This window comes from Patiria miniata, unplaced genomic scaffold (genome assembly GCF_015706575.1).
Source record: "Patiria miniata isolate m_02_andy unplaced genomic scaffold, ASM1570657v1 HiC_scaffold_3, whole genome shotgun sequence".
NCBI lineage: Eukaryota > Metazoa > Echinodermata > Asteroidea > Valvatida > Asterinidae > Patiria > Patiria miniata.
This window is the reverse complement of record NW_024037069.1, coordinates 14,808,283-14,820,671: the sequence shown is the minus strand read 5'-3', so window position 1 is coordinate 14,820,671 and position 12,389 is coordinate 14,808,283. Positions and strand designations below refer to the sequence as shown.

The following is a 12,389-nucleotide window of genomic DNA, read 5'->3' as shown; positions in this document are numbered from 1 at the left end:
GAGACACATAACGTGTACGTTTACATGTATGGATTATGTACGGTGCCACGTTTTACTAAGCAAGTTTCCCCGCAACGATCGACCAATAAGAAAACGACATTTAAAGTCAGCTAAGGCTATTAACATAATGAGCACCACCCCCAAAACCTCACATGGACGATTGAACCAAGGCGCTATATTGGGTCCAACTGATTTGCATAAAAATAGTGGCCGCGTGAGGTCGCTGTTCCCGCTGTATTTTTGATGCACTGTACTGCATGCATAGCGCATAGACCTTATGACTGCATGCATTACTGCGCTATGGCCGGATAAAAAACAACTAGCGCCTTGACCAAGGCTACTGCTCTGTGTGGGTTATTAAAAAATCACCTGATATGCCTAGTATCACTTACTTCAATGGAATTGTAGAGATGTCTTGAGAAGCTGTGCTCAATGAGTAGTGCTGTGAAGTTGAGAATGCTATGGACAAGCTGTTTGAGCTGAACATTACCAGGGAGATCCAGGGCAAGGTGCCATGAGTGATCAGCTGTCGTCTTACAGCCTTCCTCCAAGACTGAGTCAAAACGGTCCAAGACATCAACCCAGTGGAACAATTCACACTAAAGGACAGGATTAAAAAGGAAATAATGGGGGGGGGGTAGTCAACATTTGCTAGTGTGATGCAAGAAAAGAGCAAGTTCAATCAAGAACTATAGTAAAGCATACTGCATGTTTGATAATGGACAATGACGCCACAACTTTGCTGTAAAAATGTGTGCCTGGTGAGATCATCTCATTCAAAGCAACATGATTTTGACTTGGAGTACGTAAAATTGTATACCTTTGGTACATTGTGTACAAATTCTGTAAAATTTACTCTGAAAGGAGAAAACTGCATCGAAAATTGTGACTTAAACTAAGCAAAATCCCTATTTGCTGGGGTTTCGAATGGATTGGACTCCAGATGTTAATAGCTTGTATGACCTCAATGATGTGGAAGTGTGTATTGTCACGAATAACAAGGACTGGTATACAAGTCTATTCTTCATTATAATACACTGTGTATAAGAGTGTAAATGTACATGACCCACTTGGTTACGTCATCAGTTTTAGCCAATAGGGTAACAGCTTAAGTCATGTGCTGGGCTCTAGACTGGTACGGGTAGATTGTGTGTTTAAGATTCTTCATTGTGTGTTGCATACTTTGAACACTGAAGGCTGAGCGATCGACACGCTAAATTTCGCTAGCTAGAACTGGAGAAGAACGGAGGCCTGCTGATTGGGAGAAAGGTATTATTACTGGTAAAGTTACTTATTGTCATCCATTGTCAACAAACGATTGCTTATATTGCTGTAAGGATAATTTGAGGTTAACTCATGTTGCTTTGTGCTTTGGTGGGTCAGTGTAATTTTTAGGCTTGCAGTGTGGGAGCAGAGCCAGTGCCATACTTGTAAACAAACATATTGTTTATTTAGTGCTGAATGGGTCACAGAATTCAGGGCTGAAAGGATACAGGTCGAGCGTTTACGTCTGTACAAAAGGCACCCTCAAGACAGAGTTCAGACAGACAGTGAAAAACAGAACTCTAACTTGTATCACTCCGGTCCGATTTCCAGCAAGTTTATTATAATAAGTGATCCTTAGTTGTTCATATATGTGGGTGACATCTATGGGTTACATCCGCGGATGGAATTTGAGGATGACACACGTGAGTGACATCTGTGGATGACATCTGTGGATGACGTTTGCGGATGACATTTGATGATTACATTTGTGGGTTACATCTGTGGTTGACACTTGTGGGTTACATTTGTGGTTGACGTTTGCTGTTTACCAATTACACTAGTTGCATAAGAGCCAAAAGAAGTCCTGTATATTGTAAAGGTATTTAATGAGAGTGAACAAAAAAAGGAAATAGATTGATTGTCCCTGCACAGAAATAAACCGTCCTTTGTCTATTATTGTGTCCTAATTACTGCATGAACCCAAGAGATTAATAATCAATTACAAAATGGTGGCAAATTGCTTCCAAAAAAAAATGCATGTTTCTCGGGCCCTAGATCGCTCTAACAATCTCCGCAGTTCCGACAGGTATAACAGGGAATCAAGGCAAGATCGGCCACAGTGTTTAACGCCAGGACTAGTACCTTGCCATGGTTCCATGTGTTGATGTACACAAGTTCAGCACTCAGATCAGGGCATGACTTGAGCTTCTCAATAAGAATCTTACAATCACCAGGCTGAAAATATAAAAGGAGCATGCAAAATCTTTATAGAAAAACTTTATGGTTAAAAGAATGCTACAATGTGGTACAAGATCCAAAACTTAGTGTTTTGACTAGGCCACAAAAAAAATCTGCTTCTTGTTACCCGTCTACCCAATTTTTCCCCTAACCTAGTTTGTTTTTGGAAAAAAATGAGGTAAAACAAATCTAAAATCATCAATTACAACCTTTTACCATGACTACACACCGACACCTTCAAATAATTGAACACAAAAAAATTGCCAAACAAAAAAAATGCCCCTACCTACCCACCCTATTTTAAAATGCCATGTAATCGGTTTGCTCGTACCCCCCGCCCTGCAAACAGAACACTGGGACAGGCTGATGAATTTACGCTCTGATTGGATAGATTTTGCGTGACCTGCAAGTCATCACTGCCATGCACGACCTTGCAAAGTTTTAAACATCACTCTTTTATTCCCATCCAGTATGGAATGTGTACATTTGTATGAAAAAGTTTTCGGATAACACTTGCGCGCATTGGCTAACTGCGGTTTAAACAGCTGAAGCCAGATGTCTTTATACATAGGTCATGACAAATTACCAAGAATGCCATACCCACTTCCTTCACAAGATTCTGAAGCTTATCAGCGTGTCCCAGAGCCCTGTGTGCAGGGCAGGGGGGTACAAGCGAATGTAATCGGAAGCAGAACCATTTTTTTTTTGCCCTATTGATAAATTTGACAAAAGACAATTTCACGCACAAGGGGTCAACTGTTGTGGACAGCCATTTTGTCATTTTGTCAAAAAAAAACACCTAAAATGAATGAGCCAACTTCCTTCAAATTAACTTCATTTCCAGAACAACCCTGACTTTGATTGATTTAGTTGTTACACTAACTTACAGGTTAACCTTTCTAGACTACTCTTCTGCACTTCACAACCCTCAAAGTTTTGCAAAACCAATACAGTTTAATAGCACCCGCACTTCAAATTCCTTCCAGATAATCTTATGTGGAGTATGGATTACACTGCACAATTCTTGTGTGTGATTAAGCTCAGGGCATGCAGGCAGATTCTGCTCAGTGCTCACTTTATATCCCTTCATGTCACCTGAAACTAACTTAAAGGTATAGTCCATCATTTGTAATTTTTGCATTTTGTTCGTTCGAAGCAACAAACATTCTCAAATCTAAAGAAGGGTGATAAAAACTAAGCTGATGAAATTTCAGCTAAGCTGCAGCTGTATTTTTTGAGAAAAACAACATTCTAAGATCTCGATTTCAAATAAAAAAGTTGCTGAATCATGTTTTGAATTGGGCCTGAATTCAGCGTCCGAGACACGTTCGCACTGAGCCGGATGCAGCTACGCGATGTCGCGCACTAATCCGACGAATTATAGAAGGCGCGCGTGTGTGTGCATCGTTTCAATGCTTGCGCGTTCTTCGCCGTATAAAAAAAAAACGAACTACTAACGAACTACTTTCGTTGATTTCTTCAAAATGACAGCATGCCAGAAAGAATAATTTCACAGGGAGTTTAGTTCCCTTACTATCTTTCAACCAAGTATGTTTTTCAACAATAATTACATCGGTCACTTTTTGGATAGCTGCAAATGATGGACTATAGCTTTAAAGTGTTTTACATTTTTCTGAAAAGTAGACTTGCCACTGGGAGAGTCAATACTGTTTTACACCTTACATACTTGTGTACACATTAATTATAACCCTTCTTGCTACATGTACATGTACTTCACCAAAATCCGCCAAGGAGTTGAGGATTGAAACAAAGAGAGGTCAATTGTTACCACTTCTGAAGCACTCTTTTTGAGTTTACTCCGGTCAACTTTCATGATGAATGCAGTTCATCAGGAATCAACCATGAAGAAATTCTGTGTGGGGAGTGAAAAATACAGCTTTTGGTAACTTTACCGGTACATGTATACATAACCGCACATTTGAACATTTAAACGTTACAAATCCGTCATAATGAGTATATTACAAATCTGTCACGTCGAGTATAGACCTTATTCAGGGTGAAGCCATTTTTGATCCTTGAATCTATTTTGTAAATTGTTCATTGTTAAATGAGATGGTGCCAGCTGGCCTCACTTTCATTTTTTTATGTGGCTTAAAACATAAAGTTGTGTTCAATCACGAATTCTAAATTATTCATCATAGCAGACTGGATTAAATTTGTAATAAATGGTTTTATGAAGCTCTATTTCACTGCTTTCATTTCTACTCGAGGTTCCCAAAAATGGTTATTTATGCTGAGTAGGACATCCAACAACCATCGGGTCTACTGAAACAAATTATAATACGTTTTTGTTTCATATTTTAACGTGATGGCGGTGCTGAAATTTTGCTCACATATGTATTCCTTGTGTCCAGAATTATGCCAACATGTGCCCCAGGTTTGGTATTTGGTTAATATGTCCGTGGGCGACGTGTTTACTGAAAATAGTCCATAGAGAATGTGTTGCTAGTACTAGCCCCCAATCAAAATCTTCAGATTTCACCCCCAAAACAGTCTTCAAACTGCCTTATGCGACCCTGTAGGCTTCAGTGGGAATTGGAAATACAAATGGTGGTGGTTAGGTTTACATACCTTTTGGAAGAAAAGAGAAATTTCACCTTCAATTCGGGAAACATCCTTGTACAAACACCTTGTTTGAGGCTGCCATTTTGAATTCAGGAAAAGCATCAGACAGACCAATCACAGGGCACTTTGATTGGTCACCTGGATTGGTGACCAATCAAAGTGCCCTGTGATTGGTCAGGTGACAAATCAAAGTGCCCTGTGATTGGTCTGTCTGATGCTTGCCAGGAAACAGTCTAGCCAGCCATGCACCAGTCTACTTTTCCTGAATTCAAAATGGCAGCCTATTGCCCGACTATTACCAAATGTTAAAAAAGGCGATTCGTAGAGTCCTAGTTACTTGGGCTACTTTGAAAATAGCTCTACTGAGTGGAGCGCTGGAACTTCGGTACCCTTCGTACAAGCGCTCCACCGAGTCGGCATACTATGACTACACATTTAAATCACTGACACACGGTATGCATTTTTGTGCATACCTTTGGGGAGAAAAGGCTCCAAAAAACTTGTAAAGAGAATACAAATGAGAAAAACAGTTACCCAAAACAGATCCACACATTCATGACATTGTTCCCAACAAGCGGTAATTTTGAAAAAAGCACAATATATTTTGATAAACTTACTGCTCACAATTAAATGTCTACCGAGTTGTGCCATCCATTTCTTGGCTAGATCGTCGAACGCGTGTGTGACGTCACTATTGAAGAAAAAACAAGTTGCGCTGAATTAACGACTGTTGCGTGTAGTGATATGTGCTCCGCGCCAAAAGCCCATACTGTCATACGGCGTGGGGCACCATACACTTCACGCAACAGTCGTTGATTAAGCGCAACTAGTTTTTCTTCGATAATGACGTCACAAACGCGCTATAGCCAAGAAATGGATGGCACAACTCGGTAGACACATTTAATTGTGAGCGGTAAGTTTATCAGAATTTTTTGTTTTTCCAAAATTACCAATTGTTGGGAACAATTTAAGGGGTTTTATGGCATGTCATGAATATGTGGGTCTGTCCGGGGTAACTATTTTTGTCATTTGTATTCTCTTTACCAGTTTTTTGGGCCTTTTCTCCCCAAGGGTAGGCCTATGTACAAGCATACCGTGTGTCACTGTCAGTGATTTAAATGTGTAGTCAAAGTATGCCGATTCGGTGGAGCGCTTGTACAGAGGGTACCAAAGTTCCAGCGCTCCACTCAGTAGAGCTAGGCTACTTTGAACATGTTGAAAGGTAGACCTGTGAACGTGGCGTTGTATACAACGCCATGCTGTTGTGTCATTTCGAACCTGGCAAAATCGATCCGCCATACATAATTTTGTATGCATGTTGAGTACTCACCTAGAAATCTAAATTTGCCTTCCTGCATGTTCAGGATGTGTCATTTCAACAAACTTTGCCGTCATGAAGACCCATACGAACATGTAGAAATTAGATTTTAACGTTTACTGGACAAGTACCCAGGGTCACGTACCAAATTATTGGAGCCCTCCGAGCTAACCGTCTGCTTCTTGTGGCGCATATGATCGGGCGGCGTCAGATTGGCCAATCAAGAGACCACGTGATAAACGCAGCTAATAATTTGGAATCGCACTTATGATCCAGACATAACGAGTGCCCAGAGCGTCAGTGCGATACCAAATTATCCGCAGCATTTATCACGTGGTAAAGCACATGCATCAGGAGGAGGTTGCAGGACGTCGAGATCTTGCCAGATTTTACCTCGAATTTCGTTTAAATGCCAGATTTGGCGTAAAAGCAGATTTCAACATGTTCAAGAAAGCTTGATACAGTATGATACATGTATGTGAGTACTTATCACACGGTAAAGCAATGTTCAGTTTTTGTCACGGAAGGACGATTTCGCTTGGTTCGAAATGGTACAAGAGCGTGGCGTAGTTTACAAGCCACGTTCACGGGTTTAATTGAAAGGTATTGTGAGTGATTTTCATGATTTTTGGCAACTTTTGATTGGAATGGTCTGGAAAAATGCACTCTCCGAAATGAGGATTTATGCGTTGTGGGGCGCTTGTGCGACAGACCACACAAATGTCAAAAAAGGAGTTCTAACTTCTAGCGCCGCAGTTAGTGGGTCTAGGCCTACACTAGCCCGACTCCATCTGGCCGTACAGTACTATCGCAAGCTCTGTAGTACGGCCAGAGTGCCAATGCTTCCCTAAATGCTAAACTGTGATGTAGCGATTTTGCTACCGATTTGGATCGAGATTATCTTCTCATCCAAGACAGAAATTTCCAAAGTTAAGGTTCCTAGTCGTAGAGGAATTCTTACCTTTTCATAAAAACGTTCTTTTATCTAAAAATGTTCATCCATCTGGCCAAAAGACGACTTTCAGTCATCATCTCCCACAAATTTCGTCCCGAAAATGTTCCTCCACGCGATTTCAAAATGGCGGCCGCGTTGTTAATGTATGCATTATGCAGGCGCGCTTGGGCAATATTATGAATATGCATTCATTTCATGACGTCTGTCAGGCGTGCGGGGCGGCTGGCCAAACAAAACACGAGGTCATGAACTGATCAATGCATATTCATAATCTTGCTCAAGCGCGCCCGCATAATGCATACATTACAACACGGCCACCATTTTGAAATCGCATGGAGGAAGTGGAACATTTTTGGGACGATATTTGTGGGAGATGATGACTGAAAGTCGTCTTTTGGCCAGATGGATGAACATTTTTAGATAAAAGAACGTTTTTTCGAAAAGGTATGACTATAATAGTGCCTCTACCATGTCTACGAGTACGACCAGGAACAACTAGGAACCTTAACTTTGGAAATTTCTAGCTCTACTGAGTGGAGTGTTGAATTACGGGTACACCTCCATACAAACGCTCCACCGATTTGCCATACTTTGGTGACGGCGTCACAGTAGCATAGTGTACATACCCATGCGAGGACAAAAAGACCCCCCAAAAAACGGTAAAGAGAATACAAATGAGAGAGACAGTTACCCTGGATTGATCTACACATTCATGACATTCCATCAGACCCCTCATATTGTTCCCAAACAGCGAAACTTTTGGAAAAAACCAGCAAAATAGTCTGAAAACTTACAGCTCAATGTGTTTGCCGTGAGGCTCAGTCTTTGCCCCGACTTGCCGAATGAGGGCGTCTGACGTGACGTCACCGGCGTTGCATGATCGAAGAAAAACAAGTCGCGCTTTATCACTGACTGTTTCGTGTAATGATACGTGCTCCGATCCGCGCCGTACAACAGTATAGGCTTTGAACACACCCAAGGAGCACGTGCGACTTGTTTTTCTTCGATCATGAATGTCATGAATGTGTAGATCAATCCAGGGTAACTGTCTCTCTCATTTGTATTCTCTTTACCGTTTTTTGGGGGGTCTTTTTGTCCTCGTGTGGTATGTACACTATGCTACTGTGACGCCGTCACTGAAGTATGGCAAATCGGTGGAGCGTTTGTATGGAGGGGTACCCGTCATTCAACGCTCCACTCAGCATGCTCAGTAGAGCTAGGAAATTTCTAGCCCCACTAGTGTGGCCGCGGTATGCTGCGCTGAACCTCTGGCCACACACCGTGGTACCGCGCACTACTGAGGGCGTTTTCATAAAATTTACAGGCAGGTTCTTACATATGGTTGTATTCTATGATGTCCCAGCTATCACTTCTGGCAAGCTTAGGTGTAATGATGTTCAATTTTCCGAGATATTCTTGAATCTTCTGGAGCCCATGTGCACTCGTGAAACGTCTGGTGATGGCAGCCATTTTGAAAGTGACAAGAGATGACCTCAAGCTGTGACGTCGCATTTATGCAAATTGCTTGTCGAGCGAGGGCGCGAGTTGCAAATGCGACGGCTGTTTCCTGTTCCAATTAAAAATGAAAATAATACCCTGCGCATGCGCTGCGCGGGCATCGATGTCGACGGCTTGGACGACGCGCGCGACACAGGAAACAGCCGTCGCATTTGCAACTCGCGCCCTCGCTCAACAAGCAATTTGCATAAACGCGACGTCACAGCTTGAGGTTATCTCTTGTCACATTCAAAATGGCTGCCATCACCAGACGTTTCAGGAGTGCATATGGGCTCCAGAAAGATTCAAGAATATCTCGGAAAATTGAACATCATTACACCTAAGCATCCCGGAAGTGATAGATGGGACATCATAGAATACAACCATATGTAAGAAAATGCCTGTAAATTTTATGAAAACGCCCTCAGTAGTGCGCGGTACCACAGTGTGTGGCCAGAGGTTCAGCGCAGCATACCGCGGCCACACTAGTGGGGCTAGGAAATTTCAGTCCTGGATGAGAAGTAGTCCGAGTAACTTGGACCCAACTTATCGCCTTTTTTAACATTTGGACATGGTCTGGCGATAGTAGGGTCCAAGCTAATACCGCGAGCTGGACAACACCGTCCCAAAAACCAACATTTTCCAACAAAAAACATCATATTTCACCTTCAAAACGGCCTCCAAATTACTAGATATGCCACCTGCGGTACAAGTAGACATCGATGATTAAGATGGTTGTACTGAAGTTTACCTACGATCCGGAAAAAAGTGAAAATTTCCGTTCAATTCGGAGAGCTCCCCTCGCGATCTTGAACACGTTAAATTTCCGATCGTGTTTAATGTTTGAACGACGCGATTTCTTCTTCATGCCCAGCGTACATTCGATGGTCCCCGTACCCTGAGTGCGATTCCGTTACCGAGCGCGCGCGATGCATCGATTATGATAATGAGTAGACTGGATCTCGTTTGTAAACACATATGCATTTCAAACGATAATAGGGAGTCGGGAACTAGCGCAGCTTTTATGGCGGATACCAGTTCAAGCTGGTTCCCAATTCCCTTTTACAGTTCGAAATGCACATGTACAGTATGTGTGTTTACAAACGTGACTCATTATCATAATCGATGCATCGCGCGCGCTCGGTAACGGAATCGCACTCGGGATACGGGGACCATCGAATGTACGCTGGGCATGAAGAAGAAATTGCGTCGTTCAAACATTAAACACGATCGGAAATTTAACGTGTTCAAGGGGAGCTCTCCGAAATGAACGGAAAATTTCACTTTTTCCGGATCGTAAGTAAACTTCAGTACAACCATCTTAATCATCGATGTCTACTTGTACCTCAGGTGGCATATCTAGTAATTTGGAGGCCGTTTTGAAGGTGAAATCCGATGTTTTTTGTTGGAGTATGTTGGTTTTTGGGACGGTGTTGTCCAGCTCGCGATATTAGCTTGGACCCCACTATCGCCAGACCATGTCCAAATGTTAAAAAAGGCGATAAGTTGGGTCCAAGTTACTCGGACTAGATCATGTAGATGAGAAGATAATCTCGATCAAAATTGGTAGCAAAATCGCTACATTACACAGTTTAGCGTTTAGGGGAGCATTGGCGGTCTGGCCGTACTACAGAGCTTGCGATAGTACTCTGTACTGTACGGCCAGATGCAGTCGGGCTAGGACTACACGACCGCCGGGCTACTGACATGACTGACTGTTGAGTCATGGTCATCGTCGTCGCAAATAACCCTCTAGCTCCTCTACTGTTCAAATCAATGACTTCAAAAAGCAAGACAATGCAAAACTTCTATGCAAGGGTATAATTCAAAGGTGTTAGTTCTGTAAACTTTTGGGGTCGTATCTTCTAATGGAATACTTTAAATTGATCAGCCACTTGAAACCATGCCAAAAATTACGAAAATAGAAGAAAGAAACACTTACATGCAATTCAACTTATCGCCATTTTTTTACTCGTGCAAGTACAGTATATGTCCCGGATGAACGATTCGGTTGCTGCAGCTCGCCTCAAGAGGGCGTTCCACGCTTGCACGGCACCGCGTGAAGTCAACCTGGATGATGATGCCCAGCGGCGATATCCAGTCAACTTTCTGAGATTCTGAGATTCTGAGACTCAAAGGGCGGAGCTTGATGGAGTGTGTGTGGGGTTTTGGGGGGTTTTTGGGTGGTGGGTTTTTTTTTGCTGTTGCACGTCTTTTGCTAGTTTCGAACACGTGCGGCTAATCACAAACCTCTAGGTTTTTACGCGCGCTTATTTTCGCTCGTATTTCTTTTTCATTGTGGACCATGACAAATTTTGAGCGTCGAATAATATGCATTTCGATCGACCCTTCTTGCATTCGAAACGGAGCCTGAGCAACTAACAGGAGTTGAAAATTTACAAAGCAGATGAGTTTTACAAATTTCTCTTCATTATAACGCTTTTCAACGAGAACAAGGGGCATTTTATACGCTTCCTTGCAATGCCGCACGCAAGCGTACCACAATTTTTTTCCCAAAGACGATTGAAGACTGCAACAAGCTCCCTGATGAACTTATCCATCAAACATCGTCATCCCAATTTAAGACAGCCCTAGGATAGGAAACCATCTTGCATCACAACCTTACACGCTTGCACGGCGCCAGCGTGAAAAATAAAAAGTGACAACCCATTGAGGAAGAGGCTCAAGCCCCCAGAGGCCCCCCACGGCCCGAGTGCGCCACTGGGACGTTGAACAATGGAGGACAATAGGGTCCCCAATTCCCAAGAGGTCCCCAATTTGGATTCGTGTATGTACAAAACATATGGGAGGTCTTCCTAAAAAAAACCAGTTGATACACACAAAAGAGGGACAATAGGACGGTCCCCGATTGCAGGCAACTACACACGTGCTAGTGTGGGTATGCGTCTACAAGGATCAGTAATACATTCAGGAGGATTAATGTTATACAGGATCAAGTAACATTGAGAACAAAAGAGTGATAACTAACTAAAAATATAAACACGAATTCATGATAATAAGGCCTAAGAACGGATAACCTGACAAGGCCACAACTTAATTCTTTGAAGCGTTTTGATAATGTAAAACATGTAAAGGATGGTTCATACTTAATACGAGTGCCGATGCGAAATTAACGTCACGAAGCATTCGCAGCGAAATTCGCTGGAGTTGAATATTGTGTTCAACTTTTGCGAATTCGCAGGACAAAAACTTGCCCAGATGTCACAACTTCGAGTTTGCGTTCACTCTCGCGCCGAAACTATATGATGAACCGACCTTAAGCCCGGTTCAAACTCCACGCGAATGCTGAATGCGAAGCGAATTTGCCGTCATGAAAGATTCGCTGCGAAATTCGCCCGAGTTGAAATATGTTCAACTTTTACGAATTCGAAGCGCGAATACTTAATTGCCATAACATCACAAATTCGCGTTCGCTTTCGCGCCGAGTATGAACCGGGCTTTAAAGGGAATGTACAACATTTGCTTTCGCCCTCCTATTTTTTTTTTGGAGGTTTAGGATGTTATAGCAAATATTGTTAAAATGACTTGTTTCACGTTTTTGGGCTTGTGTAAGCAGTGTTGTAGTAAGCCCGGTTCATTCTTCACGCGAAAGCGAAAGCGAAGCGAAATTCGTGACTTCAACAATACATTCGAAGCGCGTCCACCATTGTTGACGACATGAATTTCGCTCGTACTCGGTACTCGTACTCAAGTACTACTCGAGTACTTTTTTTGAAGTACACGTACTCGTACTCGAATGTCAAAGCACTCGTACTCGAAATGACGGTACTCGTACTCGGGCAGCAAAGT

General features: G+C 42.5%; 1 protein-coding gene across 3 annotated transcripts in view; it reads right to left on the bottom strand.

Moving 5' to 3' along the window:
• The window catches only part of LOC119737294 (E3 ubiquitin-protein ligase HUWE1-like), a 95,086-nt gene extending 84,462 nt beyond the window's left edge, over nucleotides 1-10,624 (bottom strand). For all 3 annotated transcript variants that reach the window (XM_038211520.1, XM_038211522.1, XM_038211521.1), the window contains exons 1-4: nucleotides 10,522-10,624; nucleotides 4,013-4,096; nucleotides 2,128-2,220; nucleotides 393-599 (exon numbers count right to left, since the gene is read on the bottom strand). In XM_038211520.1, coding sequence (XP_038067448.1) covers nucleotides 393-599; nucleotides 2,128-2,220; nucleotides 4,013-4,057 — 345 coding nt within the window. In that variant the 5' untranslated portion in view covers nucleotides 4,058-4,096; nucleotides 10,522-10,624. The remainder of the gene's footprint in view (nucleotides 1-392; nucleotides 600-2,127; nucleotides 2,221-4,012; nucleotides 4,097-10,521) is intronic.
• Nucleotides 10,625-12,389: the final 1,765 nt, after the last annotated feature.